General features: G+C 35.1%; 2 protein-coding genes across 3 annotated transcripts; both read left to right on the top strand.

Moving 5' to 3' along the window:
• The first annotated feature begins 413 nt into the window (after window positions 1-413).
• Window positions 414-8,484, top strand: LOC106791841 (myotubularin-related protein 13). The gene is made up of 24 exons (XM_014757795.1): window positions 414-513; window positions 584-669; window positions 735-1,022; window positions 1,136-1,355; window positions 1,452-1,693; window positions 1,774-2,079; window positions 2,158-2,335; window positions 2,413-2,617; window positions 2,723-3,580; window positions 3,658-3,895; window positions 4,007-4,202; window positions 4,288-4,597; window positions 4,684-4,877; window positions 4,967-5,365; window positions 5,455-5,671; window positions 5,757-5,958; window positions 6,042-6,187; window positions 6,259-7,104; window positions 7,170-7,317; window positions 7,419-7,564; window positions 7,628-7,854; window positions 7,930-8,136; window positions 8,240-8,322; window positions 8,392-8,484. The coding sequence occupies exons 1-24, from the start codon at window positions 414-416 to the stop codon at window positions 8,482-8,484; spliced, it is 6,135 nt and encodes a 2,044-aa protein (XP_014613281.1).
• A 7,071-nt stretch (window positions 8,485-15,555) lies between these two features.
• LOC106791842 (calmodulin) lies at window positions 15,556-21,549 on the top strand. 2 transcript variants are annotated; one of them, XM_014757797.1, is made up of 5 exons: window positions 15,556-15,783; window positions 16,099-16,173; window positions 19,484-19,658; window positions 20,221-20,463; window positions 21,002-21,253. In XM_014757797.1, exons 2-5 carry the CDS (start codon window positions 16,171-16,173, stop codon window positions 21,028-21,030), a joined length of 450 nt encoding a protein of 149 aa, XP_014613283.1. In that variant the 5' UTR covers window positions 15,556-15,783; window positions 16,099-16,170; the 3' UTR covers window positions 21,031-21,253. The 2 variants fall into 2 exon arrangements, with proteins under 2 accessions (XP_014613283.1, XP_014613282.1); XM_014757796.1 differs by lacking the exons at window positions 15,556-15,783; window positions 16,099-16,173 and having other exon boundaries at window positions 19,445-19,658; window positions 21,002-21,549.
• Window positions 21,550-21,728: the final 179 nt, after the last annotated feature.

Below are 21,728 nucleotides of genomic sequence, written 5' to 3' on the forward strand. Positions count from 1 at the left end.
CGTGTGTAACATTGTATGAAATAATTATTTGTTCGAAGGATATATAAGAAGTTGTCCTTAGTCAGTAAGTTTCGCGCGTTTTTGGAAAAATTCAATGGACGTTGAACTTTACTTCGACAACTCGAATACGTGAATCGTTTTCATTTTTTTTTTTTTTTATTTTTAAGTACATATAACTTTTTAAGTATTAAAATAATATAATCTAAATCATATCAAAGGGAGAACAATGTTTGGTAATCAACGTTGAAATGAAACACGACGAATAGCGAAGTGTTCGTGTCATGTTTGTGAAAGATTTTGTTTTGATATATTTTCAAATGAAAAGAAGTTATTACTTGTTGTTAAGATATATTGATTGTTATTGAAAAGGATATTATAGTCCATGAAATCACGTGCATCAAATACTACGTGGGATGTTGGGCCCTACCACCCTCATTCAATCCCACGAATATACAGAAATGTCTCGTTTAGCCGACTACTTTGTTGTAGTGGGCTATGATCATGAGAAAGAAAGTAAGTTATCATTACATTTGTTTCTTTCATACTCAACAAAGAATAGGATAATGATTATATAATATTATAGGAGCTGGTATTAGTAGTGGGATTATTCTACAAAGATTTCCAGAAAAAGATTGGTCTGATACGCCATTTATCGAGGGTATAGAATGGGTAAGATTATTATTTATTTAGGTTTATCTAGGGCCCTTCGATCATCGATACCTGTTGTATTTTAGTTTTGTCAACCGCAAGGATGGGCTTTGTCTACGGAAAGACAAGAGCCACGCTTCTTTGTATCCATATTAACGGATATCGATGCCAATCGTCATTATTGCGCTTGTATGTGTTTTAACGAGACGGTTTCTATAATGCCAAGTAAGCCTGTAGATGAAGAGGAAGATCCTGTTGACAATGATAACCGTTCTTTGGTTAGATCGATGCCCTCCATCGCGCATCATAGTATTATGTATGCTCCTAAATGTCTGGTGCTGGTCTCCAGACTAGATTATATCGAGACCTTTAGGGTATGTTCAATCAATGGAAAAGAAAAACATCAATATCAAATCAAAGAAAAACAAAAATATATAAAGAAACGACAAGATTTAATAATGATAACAAATTTTTGGTCTTTTCTTAGAATTGTCTTGGCATTATTTACACAGTATATGTAGAAAATCTTGGAATACCATTAGAAACATTAGTAGGAAACATATTAGGATGTATACAAGTACCACCAGCTGGAGGACCACAAGTACGGTTCAGTATTGGAGCTAGCGATCGTCAGGCTCTTCAACCACCAATTAGTCCTTCGCTTCCGATAACTCATACTAGTGTAAATCTTTTGTTTCAACAATTAGGTATGTACGAAGAATTTAAATCATTCTTCTATGTTTACGAGGGGATGCAAACAAATATTATTTATTTCAAATATTTCTAACATCTTATTTATTTAGGCATTCGCAACGTACTAGTGTTATTTTGTGCAGTTATGACAGAGCATAAGATACTCTTTCATTCCGCAAGCTATTCTAGATTAACAGAAGGATGTCGCGCTCTAACTGCATTGATGTATCCATTCAGATATACACACGTTTACATTCCCCTTCTACCTGCGGCTCTAGTCGAAGTACTCAGTACACCTACGCCATTTATTATGGGTGTACACAGTTCGCTCAAGCACGAAGTTGCAGAACTTGTAAGATTAACTTATTATTTAATTTAATAATAATATTTACTTAATATTACTTGTATAAATATAATTTTGTTTAAACGCAGATGGACGTGATAGTAGCTGATTTAGATGGCGGATCTATAATGGTTCCCGATGGAGTATCACTTTCTTTACTCCCGGAACCACTTCTTTCGCAAACTCAAGATGCACTGTCTCTCGTATTACAACCAGAACTTGCTTGCGCAGATTACGCATTTCCTCCTCTCGCTACAAGAGCTCCGCATCCTCCGATGTTAGATAAAGAATTAAGAGCAGTATTTATGAGAGCTTTTGCTCAATTGCTACAGGGTTATCGCAGTTGTCTTACGTTAATACGAATTCATCCTAAACCAGTTATTACTTTTCACAAGGTAATATTATTATTGTGCATTATTTTTTTAATGCTTTATTATTGCACATTATAATTCCGTTTATGTTTATATTTTTAGGCTGCTTTCTTGGGAGAACGTGGTTTAACAGATTGCGACTTCACAACAAGAGTTTTAGATTGTATGTTTTTTACATCTTTTATTGCAGAAAGAGGCCCACCATGGAGGCCTTGCGATGTATGGGACGAATTGTATAGCAGTTTGAGCGACCAATTAAAACAAGAAGCACAAGATCATAGTCAGTATCAATAAATTCTAGAATTCCATTGATATTGCATTTATTTGAAATACTAAGACTTTGCTTTTACATTCTAGGACTTGTTTTAACACATATTCAAGAACTTGCGCAACAATTGTATACAAATGAAAATCCTAATCCTCAGCCATATGTACAAAAAATCTTGAAGCCACCAGAAGGAGCTTTTGCAAGAATTCATCAACCTCTTTTACCTCGCGTCAATCCAGAGCAAGTACAAGCAATTATAAACGAAGGTCTTGCCAAAAACTGTTTAACTGTTAGGTGTGTATTTAATATTTAATTAGTTTATAATTTTGTTAATCATATCATTTGATATCACAATAATATAAAAATAAATAAATTTATTTTTTTGTTGCTATTATTTAGATTAACATCATTAAGGCCAATTCAACCACGTATTGTACCTATAGGGCCACACATTTCATTTATTCATGACACTAGACACTTGGTGAGCAATTCAGCACGTAGATTAGAGGTGCTGCGTAATTGTATAAATTGTATATTCGAAAATAAGATATCAGACGCACGTAAAACTTTCCCAGCAGTTTTAAGAGCGTTAAAAAGCAAGGCTGCTCGATTAGCTCTCTGTATGGAATTATCTCAACACGTTGTTGGTAATAAAGCCATGCTAGAACATCAGCAATTTGATTTGGTAGTGCGATTAATGAATTGCGCGTTACAAGATGATTCCTCGATGGATGAACACGGCGTTGCTGCTGCTCTTCTTCCTCTTGCAACTGCATTTTGTAGAAAACTATGTACGGGTGTCATACAATTTGCATACACTTGTATCCAAGAACATCCTGTATGGCAAAATCAACAATTTTGGGAAGATGCTTTCTATCTGGATGTACAGAAAGACATAAAACGTTTATATCTACCAGGCGATAATTCTCCGCCAAGGCTCACAAACGATAACATTTTAAATCCTATCAGTCCACGAGAAAATAAGGACTTTCCATTTCGCGATCGTTATTCTATATATCAAACTCATGAACCCTCGGCTTTAGAAATCGCTGCCGAACAAATGAGAATTTGGCCGACCATTGATTCGGATAAGCAAAAAGAACTTATAGCGAGCGAAGAAAGTACTATGTATAGCCAGACTATTCATTACGCTAACAGAATGGTATATTTATTAGTTCCTCTAGATATCGGTGCAAAAACTCATCGTCAGGATAACGTGTACGATGACGAAAGAGCTAGTAACAGTATTACAAACAGGTATGTATTTTTATACATGTATATTCTATTTCTCATTAACAATTATCTTTGGATATTAAATTCATAATGGATATAAGTGTTGCAAGCGATAGCGGCGATGCGGAATCCGGATTCGAGGAAACTGATCCCGGAGAAACTGGTAGTGCAGTTATACGCATGGTTTCACGATTCGTAGATCGTGTTTGTACCGAGGGAGGTGTTAGCGCCGAACACGTTAGGTGTCTTCATCAAATGGTTCCTGGCGTTGTTCATATGCATATTGAAACTCTTGAGGCTGTGCACAGAGAAAGCAAAAGGTTGCCACCAATACAGAAGGTAGTATAATATATAAAAAATACATGTGTATGTATATATAGATTAATTCAATTCATTCAATTAATTAGGATGAAAGAAAATATAAAAAAACAAATTATATTTCTTTTGCAGCCTAAGATCTTAACACCCAATATGTTACCTGGCGAGGAAGTTATTATGGATGGTTTGCGTGTATATCTTCTACCAGATGGTAGAGAAGAAAGTTCCGCAGGCCTTCCCAAAATACCACCATTGTTGCCAGCAGAAGGAGCTATTTTCCTTACTAATTATAGAATCGTATTCAAGGGAATACCGTGCGATCCATTTGGTAATTATTGAAAAATTATTTAGTCATTTTTATTCACAATTATTTATTTTTGTTTGTTTGTTTGTTGTTATTTGTTTTTTAATAGCTTGCGAGCAGCTAGTAGTTAGAGCTTTTCCCGTTACATCGTTAACCAAGGAAAAGCGTGTTACCGTACAGCACTTGGCGCATTTAGATCAATGCCTTCAAGAAGGACTGCAATTACGTTCGTGTACGTTTCAATTGATCAAATTGGCATTCGACGAAGAAGTTACGCCGGAAAATATAGAAACGTTAAGGAAATTAGTTCACAAAGCACGGTACCCGCCACATATATTTCATCATTTCGCATTTAATGGTCAAGCATTCGTTACACAGACTGCCCATCATAAAGGAAAGGAAAAAAATGCTACACTAAAGTAAGTTATAAACGTAATAGAAATCACACATACACACAATTGTTGTTATTAGTTAATTTTGTTTCATATTTAAATTGATTTTACAGAGGTTTTGCCAAGAAGACTCTCTTGAAGACAGCAAGAAAGGCTGGCTTTAAGCCAAAACAATCGTCCAAAAGGCAAAAATATGTTTTACCAAATATGAATTTAATGACCAACAATAAATACATGACATTGCCTGGTCGAATGAGTTTACCGGTCACCGATAACAATGATTTAAGTCACGACGATGATCTCAGCAGTAAGTTATAAAGTTACGCTACTTTAGGAATAATATTATATTCATTAAATGACTAATAGTTAACACCGTTCAATATTTAATTTTTTCAGTTGATGATTATGAAATACCAGGAATTGTAAATCAGCCTCCAACCGATGCAAAGACTCTGGAACGTCTTTCTGAACGTAGTTATGTTAGAGATTGGTATCGATTGGGTTTATATGCCAATGGACCATATAGCAATCGACGAAACGAGCCTTTCCGATTATCTTCTGTGAATTGTGCATATATGATTTGCAGAAGTTATCCAGCTCTTCTTATAGTTCCTACATTTGTGTCGGATGAAAATATCCGAAGGTTTTGTCGGCTTTATCGACATAGTAGAATTCCAGTTATTACTTGGAGGCATCCAAGAACTAAAGCACTTCTTGTCAGGGGTGCTGGTTATCACGGTAAAGGTGTCATGGGTATGTTGAAGGCTCATCCAACGTCTACCGCTAATTTAAAAGGTATAAATGTAATAATAAATGAAATGAATCAATTTGTAAATAAATGAAATAAAACCATTTTGTAAATAAATCATATCTCATGATTGCAGCAACTTCATCTGAAACAACGTCTTCCTTGGAGCAAGAAAAATATCTTATGGCTCTTGTAGCTGCTACTCCGTTATCTGTATTACGTCAAGGTTCAGCATGGGGCATGTCCGATTCCTCTCTCAGCATAGATTCATTATTATTAGCTGCAGAAGATCGTAATGCCACTCCCGAACAAACTAGACGAAATCCTTTTAATAAAGCCATAGGTACATTAGGGTATGTTCTTTTTTATAGTAATATTATTACATATTATTTATGATGAAAATAATAATATAGCTTATCTTTATCTTAATAACTTAAGATCATCAGGTGGTAAAGGAGCCAAAAATTTTGGACGATGGGGTTCACTCAAAGATAAAAGGCATAATTCTCAAGCTTCATTAACTTCTGTTCATCAACGTGGTACGGTGAGACATTCTGCTGACTCGGATAGCGGAACAGAATGTGTTCATACTTTTCAACGCGCAGCCCTTTATATACTTGGAGAAAAATCTCACATGAAGGTAATTAAATATAAACAGAAAATACGCATTGTTGATTAATTGGAATTTATTTTGTTATAAATGTGAATATTTTTTGTTGAAAGGGTGTTAAAGCGGAATCAACTCCTAAAACTGATTTTATACCAGTAGAATATTTTGACGTTAGGCATACCAAAGCTGCATTTAAAAAACTTATGCGAGCATGTGTTCCAAGTTCTCCAAATGTTGAACCTGATCAAAGTTTTTACAAGTAAGTCTACTACCCTCGTAAGAAATCGATATAGAATATATTTCTTGATGAAACATTTTTCTTTCCTTTAGATTAATTGAAAGTTCAGAATGGTTACAACAATTACAAAATTTAATGCAATTATCCGGAGCCGTAATAGATCTGATGGACGTGCAAGGTTCATCAGTGGCAGTTTGTTTAGAAGATGGCTGGGATACGACAGCAACCGTTTGTTCAGTTGCTCAAGTTTGTCTCGATCCACATTACAGAACTATTGAAGGTTTTCGAACTTTGATAGAAAAAGAATGGCTTGGTTTTGGTCATAGATTTGGCCATAGGAGTAATTTAGCTGCGAATTCACAAACGACCAATTTCACGCCTACGTTTCTTCAATTTCTCGATATAATACATCAAATTCAAAAGCAGTTCCCATTGGCATTTGAATTTAATGATTATTATCTCAGATTTTTGGCATATCATTCGGTGTCTTGTCGATTCCGCACATTTTTGTTAGATTGTGAATCAGACAGAGTTGAGTGTGGTATTGCTGCGGTAGAAGATAAGAGAGGTTCTTTGACGAGCCATCACAAAGGTGTAGATACTGGTAGCGACGATGAAACTATTTATCCTGGTGGTAGATTAGTTGGAACGAATACTGGTTGTAACTTAGGTCAGAGTATATTTGATTATATCGAAAGACAAAATGCAAGATGTCCTCTGTTTTATAATTTTATGTATTCGCCAAATACTGAATATTACGTTCTGAGACCAGTTTCACATTTGCCAAATCTCGATATTTGGCAATATTATTTAGAAGAAGAATTGGCCCATGGGCCGGCTTACGATTTGGAGGTTTTGCAACAAGATTCTCAACAAGAAGAAGAAGCCGAGGCTGCCGATGGTATTGTCAAGAGTAATCGAAAAGTAGTCACGCAAGGGTAAGTATCTCAATCAAATATAACTGAACATTCGTATTTCTAACATATTTTTGTCTATATTTTAGATATGATGGAGTTAGTGTTATGGTACCTGATCAATTTGCTCATCTTTTGGAAGAAATTCATAAATTAGAAACTGAATTGGGACATTTACCGCAAAAATGGAAAGTTCTTTGGGATAAACTTGAATTACCTAATACGGATTCTTTGGCTGTACGTATATATCGCCATTAAAAGAAACAAAATTATATATAATTATGTCTTTTTTTAAATTTTAATTAATAGTCATTTTTGTTATTATTTTTTTTTTTTAGCGACACGCGTCATTTAGTACAGCACTTGTAAGATATCACGGTAGATTAATACATAAGCGTTCTACTTTCGAACTTTTATTAAGAGGAAAATTAGCTGGCGGAAATACAGCTGGTAACGAAGGTTCTGTTTATGCGCACCCACACAGGTATATAATCATATTCATTGAAATTTTATTCAACCAACTGAATATTTATTTTCTTCTTCAAAGGTTCGACAGATTAGATTCAGCGACTCCGACTCATTGCGATGCGTGCTCCGGTCTTTTATGGGGACCCGTAAAGGCTGGTTTGCGATGCGTCGATTGTGGTCACGTTTGTCATGATAAATGTGCAGACGCGGTGCCAAAAAATTGTACAAAATACAAGGCAGTAACTGATAATTTACAGACTCATACTCTTACGCGAAGTGGAGGAGATAATGGAAGTGTTAATTCGAGTAAGATCATTAACTCCAATTATAATAATTCTTGTAAATATCAAATATTATTGACATACACGTTTATATTTCTAGGCGTAACCACGATACAAACGTCATCACAACAATATTATGATCAATTCTCCAGTAACGTTGCAGAAAATAGAACTCACGAAGGATATCTTTACAAACGAGGTGCTCTGCTAAAGGGTTGGAAACAAAGATGGTTTGTGTTGGATTCTATCAAGCATCAATTAAGGTATTACGATGCAATGGAAGATTCCCATTGCAAAGGGTATATAGGTATGTTATATTTGTACAAGAAACAAGTTTTATGTTAACACAATTAATAAGTAATTGTAAAAGTTTTATTTCCATTTATACAAACGTGTATTAAATATTACAGATTTGGCAGAAGTTGTGTCTGTAACTCCAGCTGCGCCGATGCCAGGACCACCAAAGAAAACAGATGACAAGTCATTTTTTGATGTAAGATGCATAAACGAAATTTTTCTGACGTATTGCACGATTAACTCAAATGTTTCTTCATATTTTTAGCTCCGTACAAATCGAAGGACATACAATTTTTGTGCCGGTGATGCAGCGACCGCGCAAGAATGGATCGAGAAGGTCCAAGCATGTTTACAGTAACACCTTTGCTTGATCATCATTTTCATTTAAATTGTGCAAGTGACTGATAGAATAATACAAGTTATATTTTTGTTATATAATCTTGTATAGTCCAATCATAGACTGCGATAATTTTCTTTTAAGTTTTTCAAACTTGAAGATTGTTGGAGAGGAAAGAGGTATTATAAAATTGCTAGTGTTGTACTCTCATTATCGTCGCATCGTAGATTCAATACGTGAATGTAGAGAAAGAGAGATAGAGAGAGTGCGTGTGTGGTGTACATTGTGATCACGCTAATGCATTAAGTTAAAAATGTTGATTTCAGCTGGAAGAAGAGAAATCGCTATATTTGCTTTGTAATATCTTTTTTTTTTTTACTTTGTCTATATTTACGTTAAAAAGTATAAATGAAAATCATAAAATATATATGTAAATGTCAAAATGTTAGGTTTAAAAACTCTGTATATATATATATATATATCTCTATATATATATATATCTCTTGATGTAATATTAATGTACCGTTATATTACTACTTCATTGTTATTAATATTTACATCCTCTGATCTGATTTTTGAAAAACATTGAAACGTACAATCATTGTTTCAATTTCTACACGCGAATATTTAATTTTTTATTTTATTTAATAAGTCTCAATCTCTTTTTCAATTTCAGAACTAAATTGATGTTTAGTATTTAAAACAATAATCAGTACAATATTTATTTGAATATCAAAAAATAGCAAGTAAGGGCTCATCAAAGTACCCAAATCAATATTCTATAAAGACATTTTTATAATAAAAAAAATATTTTGGGACTCCATGAAGCCATAATACATTGCTGAAATGGTACGTTAACCGTTTGAGTCTGTATAGGTCAGCAGCATTCGAGACGCGTCTACGTTAAGTCGAATCAACGACAATGTCCCAAATAGGATATCTATGCTCAATTTATTCAATGATGCGTCAAACCCAGGATGCAGCAGGCAGCCAGACAGAGTACTACCTCAAGGTACATGAACTAATCATCAAAAAAAAATATATATATACATACATACATGTATATACGGTGAATAAAATGTTAACAGTGGTTGAAACAATGTTTAGATATTTTAGATAAAAACAAAATTATACACATGCATTCTTTTATTCTATCAAAAGAAATCTTTAGATGCAAGTACGCAACACATAAAATAAGATGCCAGAAGAGGAGGAGACAGACAATACTTACACGTCGTCTATAAATCGCTTCTTCTATGTGTGTACATTCTGCGCACTTTAATACTAAAAGTAAGCCACAAGGAGAGAATATAGGCCAAGGTCTCCAATACGATAGTTTAGTACGGAAGGTGAGTATTTTCAATATAGAGTGCACTACCGTATATCTTAACAATTTATCTACGCCGATAATTAATATTTTTTTCTTTCTATTTCAACATAGGTTTAATTAAATAATTAAATAGAAACATTTCCTATACATCCATATATCCACATTATTTAAATACCTCAACATTAGGGTAATTAATTATCAATGAAATAACATTGAAAGATATCTACAAGACTTCGATAATGAATTAAAATTAAAATTGTTCATTATAATTAAATACAGAATTGCATGTTTCATTAATTAATTTTTACTCAGGCCATTTTTGTCTTCAGTCACACGCTTTTTTTGCGTCGATAATGCAGCGAACCTCCTATCGATTGGATCATCCCTCCTGCCATCGACACCTAGCGAAAGCTCTATCCAGCGCTTAGGGACAACTTTCGCAAGATGAACGTCATCAAATAGAACGAAACTATTTATGACACAGTCTGTGAAAATATGTACGTCCAGGTTTTTTTAATTGAATTTTTTCATTTCTTAAGAATATATATATATGTATATATATATAATGTATATATACGCGCGCGCGCACACAACCACGTGCATACGTATGCACGCTCTTACATATCTCATCATGGATATGATCGATAGAAAAAGACGAGAAGCAGGTGTGTCTTTTTCTTCTTTTTATTTTTTCGTACGACGCAGTCTCCTTGTTATCCCTTTTCTTTTTTTTTCTTTCTTTCTTTCTTTCTTTCCGGCGTTACTAGCTTATTGTTATCTTATTGTTAGTGTTTTACTAGAGATACGATTAATATATCTCTTCTATATTAGACGGCATATAAAATGCATTTGCAATTTTTATAATGGAAATTTGAGTAATAAATTGTTCCACTTCGGTAAGCTAACAATTACATAAGTAAACGTAATACAAAGGCAATTGGAAAAAACAAACAAAACAAAAAGGAGGAAATAATCGTACACTTTGTATTAATATATAAATTGCTTTTTAATTATATATACAAATACATATATGTGTAGTTTTTATTAAAGGAAAGAAAATATATAGAAGAATTATGTTATCTTTTTTAAATGCTATTGTTTCGTAAAATCGTTGACATACTCTCAAAAAAAGATGTCCATTTGTTTTTTAAACAGATGGATACATAAATATATATACGCTCATAAATGTCAAATATTTCTTTTGCAAAAAAGAAGAGCAGACGAAGATAATGCGTACGTGTATATATATACACACATATATATTTCTAAAAATAGTATAATATTGGAAAAAAAGAAAAATATATAGTTGATCCAAAGGTAACACAATCTCTCGTCACAGTCTCTCGTTACACGATTATTGCCGCGTGTTCTCGTTACATCACAATATTGATAAGCATAATGATTCGAAGGAATCATCAATGAAAGAAGAAATACATATAAATTAGTCGATTAAACGAATGTGGGTCTCATTGTGTCAATGAGGAAGAAAGGGCGTTAAAAAAGCAGAGAAAGGGAGATGAATAGAAAAAATAAAAATGCATTACGTGGATGCATCAGTAAATTAATCAGTTAGTTTCTCTCGCTTCAACTGCGCTGCCCTTCCTTATAACCTCCCTTCACTCTCCGGTGCACTCATTCCGTTTCTTTCTAAAGCGATTATGAATCCGACTCTTTCTGTTCCTTTCTAAAGCGATTATGAATCCGAAAGCGACTATCCTACTCTATCGCGTGCCGCATTGCGCGTCTATTCCTGCGCAAGCTCAATGCAGAGGAAGAGTTAGACATTGAAACTTTTCCAAAACTTTCCTTACAAAGCCCAAACCCAATCCCTGACGCAACCACGAGTGGATATTTAATACACCAATTTTATTCACTTTTTGCGAAAAGTCATACATTGATTTTTGTCCTTTTCAATACACGCGTATATTATATGCTATAATGTATTACGTATGTATGTAGTATATAATAGGAAGACGCAACCCGCTGCACAGACGTCGAGGAACATAAAGAAAACTCGTCCGTGCAATTAGATGGAACGTGTGTGTGTGTGTGTTTCGCATCGTTCTTAACGCATTATATACCTGTAAGTATGTACGGTATATATATCTAGTGGTGCTACTGCAGAGCTTACGACTATGCGTAAAATACGAAGAACCAAAGAAGACCATCATCCTCCTACTCTTGTTTTCTTCTTTACTTTCCCCTCTACATTTTTAATCACTTACGTAATTTTAACGTTTCTTTCGACCCCCACCGACACTTTAACCCCACTCTTAATCTTTTATTTCTTTCTTACTCGAAATGAAATGCCGAAGAAAGCCATATCAAGACCACCGGTGACTCTCATATGTGCCACGTCCAATTTTCTGATCTCATTACCAATCCTCCTCGTGAAAAGTTAAGTATCGTCGTTCGACGATTACTGTTCTCTCTTTTTCTTTTTCTTTTTCTTTTTTTGCCCTATGGTTTCTGACGTGTGTGACACAGTTTTTTTTAAGACTCCTCCACCCAGGTCGATCGATCCAAAGGAGAAAAACAGTAGCGCGATTTTGGTCTCTCCTCCTCGTTTGACGAGTACGTCGACTCGATAAATAAACATAGAATGATCGTTATTAAGAAGGGACGTAAATACATACTGTATATGCGAAAGGTTATAGAATACATACAATACATATGTATATTACAAGAGACAAAAGGGGAGGGGGGGGAGAGAGAGAGAGAGAGAGAGAGAGAATTTATCGATCATGTTTAAAAGGTTGTCGCACTGCACGCAAACTGAAAGAAACCTAGAAGCTCTCATTCTCTCTCTTTCTAAGGGCGAGATAGATTTTTTGCAAAAATTTTAGGTCAAGTACGGTATTAGTTGCTACGAATAGAAACCCGAATTGCGATTAATCGTTCAGTTGGGGAAGAAGAGTCCAAAACATTTTATGCAAGTACACTTAAAAGCGTATATCGACACGTTTACTAGATTTTCCCTTGAAAACAATTGATATAGTATGTGTTTAGGATGAAAACGATTTACAAATAAATGCATTAGTATATCTTTATTACATATTTCATGAATTAAGCAAATACCAAAATAATGTACAGAAAGCGCTCGTACCTTCAATAATCAGTTTAATATACATTAAAATAAGGATAATACAAAGTATAAATGTATAAACAATATTTAGACAATTCTAAATATTAATAGAGTACATTAGAGTATGCAATACAGCTTAAATGGTTATTTATTAATCGAAGTAAATGTTTATTGTTGTCTAAAAGCAAACAGTATTAGATCTACGTACCGTTCTTCTCGAAATCCACCGTTAGACTGGCTCGTTGTTCTCTATGAAAGTTATTTTATTGAAACTTGTTTATATGAGAGACTTTTCGAAAAAGAAAATTCTATTTATTACGAATATTATTCCCGTTATAGACATGCGCAACGTTCGGAAAATCATATAAACAACATTTAAGAAAAATACTTTGATAGAAGACAATGTGTTAGTCTAACGGGGGATTCCGAAGAGGATGGTACATCAAAAGGTAAATCCATGTTTTTAGATTACAATATACATTTCCTTCGATTAATTAATCGTTCAAGGTATATATAATAAAATGGTGCTGTACTCTATTAATATTTTAGATTGTATAATGTACTTGTTATAAATAAAGCTTTCAAGTAAAACTCATTAAATATATAATCAAGGTATACTAATGTATTTATTTGAAAATTTTCTTCATAATTAACACGCTATATCAATAGTTTTCTAGCAAAAATCTAGTAAGCGTAACAGTGTAAAATTTAAAGGGACACTTACTGTATGTGTCTTTAAATATAATAATCGCCCCTTGACTCTCACTCTCTCTCTTTCCCTGGTGCAGGCCAATCTCCTTTTTCAATTTATATTTGCCTTCCTTCCACTCTTACCTACCTACCTTCTTGCTTGCTTGCTTGCGTACTACGGCTTGTATCCAGGATACTGCGTACCGTCTCGAGTTTCGAAAATACACGCCTTGGGTGTAAATTATGCCGAAGCACTTAGGGGTAGATAATAGCATCTCTCACGTTTTATTCCCCGCGTGCACGAAAGACACTTTCCCGCTAACGAACGATCCCTTAACTCATTCCGAATGGAATTTTCACTGACATTTTTCTTTCGATTTTATCCCTCCCCTTTTATAACCTCATTGGGAATAATTTCTCTGTCATATATTTATTTCTTTATTTTTTTTTATTTATTTATTTATTTCTCCTTTTTTTCAACGCAACCGACAAATTGGAGCTTGCATATTGGAGAAGATCTAATAATATACAATTGTAAAAGACGGAAAGGCACTTTGAAGGAGAAGTAGAGGAGAGAAAGAGAGGGAGCAATAGCGCGCCGAGAAAGGCAGGAGGGAGAAGGGCGGGGTGATAGCATTGCAGATGTTACGACGATGCCCCCCTTTACTTTTTCATTCAACGCCGCATAGATGACATCCGTCAAAACATCGATTAGTTTTTGTTACACCATATCGTTGGATAAAAATTAGAGAAGAGATCGAAGGAAAGATAGGAAGAAGAAAGAGGTGATGGAGGAGGGTTGGTTTGCGTGTGCGAAGCAAGTAATCGATATAGAAGTATCTAACCTCTTGTCACTCTTATTTTACTTAATATAACGACGAAACAACGACAAAAATTATATTATTACGCCTAATCATTTGAATTTGCGGATTTACTCTTTTTTAACGGATGTTTTATCCGCTGACCGATTCGAACTCTATGCTTTTAAAAATGAAATAAGTTTAAAGGTCGAAATAAGAAAGGAGAGAGAAAGATAGAGAGCTTAACGTAAGGGTTCATACCCTTACAGCATCTTTTCTCAAAAGGTCGTACAATCTATCGGCTAATATAAACGCAATGGTTCTTACGAATCAAAGAGTATCTCGATCATATCGAAGAAAAATCGAGAAGATAGATAAAAGTAGAAGGGATGATATGAAGGAGAAAAGAGCATAAGGGATTGAAAGAAAATGCAAGAGAAAAGTATATAACACAAAGATAAGGAAAGGAGGTAAAATATGAAGGGAAAGATGCAATTGGGAAGGAAGGAAGGATAAGGTACAGATACAGGTAAGAAACAGGTAAGGAGATATGCAGGAGGCCGGCTTTGACCCGGTGGCTGATCGTCCCAACGATGTAGATGATCTGATATTGAGAATGAGGATGAGGATGAGGATGAGGATGAGGATGTGGATGAGGATTGAGGATGAGGATGAGGATGAGGATGAGGATGAGGATGAAGATGAGGATGAGGATGACGATGACGATGAGGATGACGATGACGATGTCAAGGAATAACAGACGAGAAGGAGGAGGCGAAGGAGGAGGAGAACGTCGTCGACGACGACGAGGACAACTTTGACGACTTTGACGACTTTGGCGGCGGCAACTGCGGTGATGATAGCAGCGGCGGTGGTAGACCGCGCGCGGCTGCCTGACGCATTGCAGGTGCGCGCTGGCCAATCACAGGGCCGTTTAGTTCGCCCGGACTTGTCCTGTAAACACGGGACCGCACCCACCCCGCATGCGAAACGTCTTCGCAAGTCCAAGGGAGGAAGCCTCGTTGCGGGGCTCGACGTAGAGCTTGCGTACGTTTCCTTCTCGAAGCGCGTCGAAGGGACGCACGTACGACGTTCTTTTCGCACGTAGGAAGTCCTTAGCGGTGCTAGTTCTCGCGCGCGTAGCAAACGGCGCGCTCCTGAGTGGCGCGTACTCTGCACCTCTCCCCGCCTACTGGACTCTTGGCAGGTCCGATTGGTTGGCGCTCGTAGGAGCGAGTAGTGGGGGTTGGTCGGCGTAGTGATACCCGGCCGGCCGAGCTTGCGGCAGAGCCCTCGCACACCGATAGAGAACCGTGGACTCCATTGCTGTCCTGAGTGCGTTTCTCGTCGGCCGCTGGTGTCGTATCGCTGTGTCCGTCGTCGTCGTCGTCGCTCTGTCTCTATTTCTCTGTCCGGTATATTTTTGCTCTCTCTGTCTGTCTGTCTGTCTCTCTCTCTCTCTCTCTGTCTGTCTGTCTGTCTGTCTCTCTCTCTCTCTCTCTCTCTCTCTCTCTCTCTCTCTCTTTCTCTTTCTCTCTCTCTACGCCGCGCCCGCTCGCGCACGCACCAACATACATAAATATAATATCTATTCTCTTCTTCTTATCCTTTTATTCTCGCTTGCTTCTTCAATTCCCTCTGCGTAATTATAATATATACGTCGTATATCCGCCGTTACAAGGAAGACGATATTGTGAATAATACCGCTCGCTCTCTCTCCCTGTGTCTAGTGTCTCCATACGGCTAAAACTCCGTAACTTTCTCGAAGGAGCCTGAGAGAAGAAGCGAAAAGGAGTGATAAAATGGTAAGTTACCATTTTTCATATTGTTTTTCTTTTATTTCTATTTCGCGATATCTTTATTAATTCACATACAAGCCTACGGACGGACGGAAGGGAAGCTAAGCTCTCTTGTAGACCCGAACGTCGTTTCAACGACTACAGCGTATTCTGCTATCGTTCTCTTTTTCCTTATCTAATCTATTCATTTATTTTTCATCTCACTTTTTCTATTTGTCCTCCCTCTTTCACTCTATCAATCAATCCATCCATCCATCCATCTCTTTTAACGTTGACGCGCCACTGAGCGTGCACGTGCCAGTGAACAATCTGCATCATTGAAGTTCTAATCCTCTTTTACAGAGTATGTACCAAAAAGCATGCATATCTCTTTTCATATCTCGTCAGTTAACCTTTTTCGTATTATTCCTGGTCGTTGCCGTTGTCATCGTCATCGTCATCGTCATCGTCATCGTCTTCGTCATCGTCATAGCTTCTTTTCTATCATCGAGTAACGGCAAATAGGAATACTCGCAACGGTGGCAGCAGCAGCCGGCTCGAGCCGGGATCATATCGGGATATCGTGTCGGATATCCTCTCTTTCCTCTCTCTTTCTCTTTGCGTGGTACATCGATCCGCTTTCTCTCTCTCTCTCTCTGTTATTTATTCTTTTACTTTCGCTCTACTACCTCCTGTTAAAGTATGTAACCGATTTCTTATACTTGAGTCAATCTTCTTTTTTATTTTATTTTCAACAAAAAATTGAAAAATACATACATATATCTATATATATGTATTATAATTCATTTCCTTGAAAAAGAGTAGACAAGAAAGATGGAGAGAGGGAGAAAAAGAGGGTAAAAGCATCGTGTCGCAGCCGGCGAAATAACGCCCTTATGTGCTTGAGAAACCGTGTTAACGTGTATAACGGTCAGATCGATGACGAGCATATCGTATACGCACGACTTGTTTTAGTTTGAAGTTGTTCCACTTTTGCGAGATTCGACATCAACGCCATTCAGTTAATCGTCTTGAAATCGTTATTTCCTCCTCCATAATCTTCACTCGTGCTCGCTAACAAAATGCAAACTTACAAATATCATTTCTTGCTTCCTGACCAGTCCTCTTTCCCGTCTATCGGGGGTTTTTTGTACGATATAGTTGGTATTGCTGTAGTTTCTCTCTCGCTCGCTCGCTCGCTCTTTCTCATTCTCACTTCATTTTTCTTTATCGCGACGCAAAATACGTATAAATATTATTGACAATTATAGTTAAATCACCCGATTCTATTTTAATTATTTTGTCCATTTCTATTTTTAATAGTTTTATAATCAGTTTTAATACAAAAATGTACGTTAATTGTATTCTTTTTAGGATATTTTGAATAGGAATCTATCATCACAAATTGTCCAATAGAAAGAGAGATTTGAAGTTAGGTACACAGAATCGGCAACCAATGACGTAGTCGAATTTAAGATGTCGAACAATTCATGTAGCTAACATCACAATCTCAATCTTAACTGATTTTTATCGTTGTGTATTCGTATTTTTATACTTTATTACTTGAAACGTGTCTTCAAATTAATAAGAATAAGAATATTTATAGAAATCGATTGTAACGATGTAATTCGATAGAAATAACTGAGATGATGACAGAGCTTCTCAATGATTCTTCTTTCTTCAAATCACTTATGGTCATCACGATGATACATAACATGCATATTTATGTCTCTTTCAAGAAAATGTATAACACACACGCGTGCGCATGTTATGTATATGTATATATAAAGATAGAGTTTCTTTAATAATGTATAGATCACTTTCCTGACACACTGCATACATTTTGTATATGTATACGTGTGTTATGTGTATAACATTGTGTTGTACAGTTTTCGTGGCAAAGAGAATATTGTAACGTGGCGTGGCATTCTTCAGTCAACTTTTCTATGATATACCTTGCTATTGATTTTTGCGTTCTCGGTACGACGCCAATTCTCTCTCTTTCTTTCTCGCTCGCTCTCTCTCACTTTTCCAATTTCTAACACTTTGTTTAGGCTTTTTGTATACTTTACTATCCTATTCTTAACTCACATATGAATTTTCTAATCTTTGTTTTTTTTAATCATATGCCACAGTAAAAAGATATCCTTTACAATGGTGCATTATCCTACGGACCAAAAATGCAATTGCTGCCTGGGTTCCCTATTAACAGGGTGTCCCCGAGGTCTCTTCAAATCAATATTCTATAAAGTCATTTTTGTAATGAAAAGAAAGGTCGGAAATTATATTTCGGTCCCATATCTGAGGACCCTAGATTGCAGGTGTGACGCAGGCGTACGGCAACCAATGAAATATAAACAAGAAGAAAACTTAGTTATACTTGGAATCTCTTAAATTCAAATTTTCCCGGGGTACCGTGAAGCCGTAGCAACACATCGCTAATTCTTTAGCCCTTTTTTTACGAAATATCTGTAGATTATAAATATTGTTTTATTTATGACAAGCTGCTTAAAATGTCGACTAGAGGAAAAATAAGAAAGAAAAAAGAAGAACGTATTCGTTGCAGGTTTAATAAACTCTACGATTCATTTTTTGTATTAATCAAAGAATTATGACGATGATAGTAGTAGCGTGAGGCTATACTTTTTTCTATGTACATGCAAATATGTAATTGCAAGTGAATGCATTTTCTTGATTTTTCCTAGATTAATTAATTTCCCTTTTAAGATAAGACGACGCTTAATAGCGGCGCACGCGTGTATCGTATATCGATAAAAAGATTCAAGGAGAAAATATACTATTTTAACGGACCTTGTGCTTCGTCCGGCACTCTCTCTCTCTAAGGGAAGATAATAAAACAACCTAGAGAAATGTGTAAGAACATCTTGTTTATCGATTAATTGCGATTAATAAAAATTAATGAAAAATACTTTACTCGCGTAAGTAAATCGAACGATAGAAAATAAAAAGAAAAAAGAAAAGAAAAGTTTGAAGTAAATTGTATGAATCAGTCGAGAATTAAGAAAAAATATCAGATACACACATAGAAATGTTTAATTGATAAGATTATAAAGAGTTGATTCTTTTCCTGCATCTGCGATATTTGAAAAAATTCTTGGTCTTCGTAGTCGTATCTCTTATCTTTCCGCTAACCGCTCGAATGATAACAACTAATATCATCTAATTGTTCTTCACTAAATCTACGACTATTTGATTACTTTTCTAACATCTTAGAACGATACATGTTCGTTGTTTGAAACAGATTTTGATTATATTTATGTATTAAAAATATGTATGACAATTATAACATTTAATGAAATTATTTTTGTCTATAAAGGCCGACCAACTGACGGAGGAACAGATCGCAGAATTCAAGGAGGCATTCTCGCTATTCGACAAAGATGGAGATGGTACTATAACTACCAAAGAATTAGGCACCGTTATGCGATCTCTTGGTCAAAATCCCACGGAAGCTGAGCTTCAGGATATGATAAACGAAGTTGATGCAGACGGTAAAAAAACAATCAAATAATCTTCATTCAATTATTTTCTTTTTAATACAAAATTATGTGAATAACATATATTCTCAATTACATTGTCCCTGGTAAAAGATCGAAACATGCACAAAATGTACCGAAAAAATAACAGTATTATATTTCTTTTTCCTTCTAACTATTTATTTTCTTTTTCTGGAACACTACGTATTGTGTGCGTGTGCGTGTTTTATCGATTCATGCGACTTAAGTAGACCTTTCTCTTTAGTTCATAATTATGTAGGTATATTATACACCATATATACAAGTTTAGATGCGTTTTATTAAAACGAACTAATGACGTACCGCTAAAAGCACGTTATATTTTTATAATAACATAACATACTTTACATCTTTTCTGTTGTTTCTTCTTCTTTTTTCTTCTTTCATTCTCTCTCTTCCCCTCTCTCTTTCTCTCTTTCTTTCTCTTTCTTTTACATACATTATCGTATTTTATTTTCTTCAGTCATTTATTTTGTTTTTAGTCAACTACTCCTAGAGCTCTTATTTTCCTTGCATATATCCATGCGACGGATTTCAGGTAATGGCACCATCGACTTCCCGGAATTTTTGACCATGATGGCACGTAAAATGAAGGATACTGACAGCGAAGAAGAGATAAGAGAGGCTTTCAGAGTGTTTGATAAAGATGGTAATGGTTTCATATCCGCGGCAGAACTTAGACACGTCATGACAAATCTTGGAGAAAAGCTTACCGATGAAGAGGTTGACGAAATGATACGAGAGGCCGACATTGACGGCGATGGCCAAGTTAATTACGAAGGTTTGTATCCTTATCTATCTTTCTATTTATCTATTATTCCATTTTGATAAAACACAATAGTTACATTTACAGATAAGTTTTTGTTCCAATTCAAAGATAAATAATTGTCATCGACAAAGTGCGCCAAAAGTTGTAAGAAAAAAATGTAGATTTTTTATTTGTAGAATTAATTTTTCACATTATCTACAAACTTCTGGCCCGCTTTTTATATTTGTTTACTGTATCCTTTCCTTCGTATCTACGTGTGTGTGCGAGTATACACTAGAATCCTTTTAATGTCGAGTACATATATAATGACTTTACATTTTTAATCCCAATACAAATATTCCAAAAAAGAATTTATTTTGAAAAAAACTTTAGAACTTTTGCTCCATTCTATAAATTAGTTTATTTATCGCATTTCATAGTAGGACAATCTATTTAATGTTAACACTATACCGATGATTATTCATTTCAAAATGAATTCTTTCTAATAATAAATAATCATGATCTTTAATGTGTGTAATATCTTTAATGATATTTTTATTTCTTTATCCAGAATTCGTCACAATGATGACATCAAAGTGAATGCAACCTGTATAATGGAAGAACTTGCGACTTGAAGTGGTGTTGACGTATTAAATAAAAAAGAAAGAAAATAAAAAAAAATTAATAATAATTAATAAATCAAGATGCAGAGTATAAAATATATATGTAAAACACACAAAATGCGAACCAACCAGAAAGTGAACAAAAAAACAACAAAACCTTATATCCGGATGTGAAGTCTATATATATTATTAAAAAAGAATCCGCGCAGAAGGTCAACGCCCGATACGCGTTAATCATCTCTCGTTGTCGATAAGTAAAAAAAAATACAGGGCAAATTAACTGTTTAATTAAAAAAAGCTATACTGCTAAAAATCATTCTCTGTCGAGCATATAATACTTACAAAATACATAACACATACATCTATACTAACACGCGTATAACACACTTAAAGAAAATTAAATGAAAAAATATACGCATATGACACACATACACTGTACACAAAACACCCGCACAATCATTTTATTTCCTTTTAACAACAAGAACAACAACAATAAAAAGAGAAAAAAATACAAAGGAAAGCATAGAAAAAAAATATTTAAAAAGTGACATTACACAACAAAACACACGCCCACCACATTTAAACATAAGATGCATAGTTGTGCGCGTTTCTTCTCTTCTATTATAAAAGAAAGAAACTCATGAAAGAGAGAAGGAGAGAAAGAAAGAAGAGAAG

This window comes from Polistes canadensis, unplaced genomic scaffold, assembly GCF_001313835.1.
Source record: "Polistes canadensis isolate GaletaPanama2010 unplaced genomic scaffold, ASM131383v1 scaffold_347, whole genome shotgun sequence".
Lineage (NCBI taxonomy): Eukaryota > Metazoa > Arthropoda > Insecta > Hymenoptera > Vespidae > Polistes > Polistes canadensis.

What these genes read in the sequence shown, in the direction of transcription:
- LOC106791841 (XM_014757795.1), top strand. Translation starts at nt 414, where the DNA reads ATGTTGGGCCCTACCACCCTCATTCAATCCCACGAATATACAGAAATG. An exon ending in AGCACGAAGTTGCAGAACTT is followed by an intron (nt 1,694 to 1,773) that starts GTAAGATTAACT and finishes GTTTAAACGCAG; the next exon opens with ATGGACGTGATAGTAGCTGA. An exon ending in TCACGACGATGATCTCAGCA is followed by an intron (nt 4,878 to 4,966) that starts GTAAGTTATAAA and finishes TAATTTTTTCAG; the next exon opens with TTGATGATTATGAAATACCA.
- LOC106791842 (XM_014757796.1), top strand. Translation starts at nt 19,460, where the DNA reads ATGAAATTATTTTTGTCTATAAAGGCCGACCAACTGACGGAGGAACAG. An exon ending in AAACGAAGTTGATGCAGACG is followed by an intron (nt 19,659 to 20,220) that starts GTAAAAAAACAA and finishes GACGGATTTCAG; the next exon opens with GTAATGGCACCATCGACTTC. An exon ending in TGGCCAAGTTAATTACGAAG is followed by an intron (nt 20,464 to 21,001) that starts GTTTGTATCCTT and finishes TTCTTTATCCAG; the next exon opens with AATTCGTCACAATGATGACA.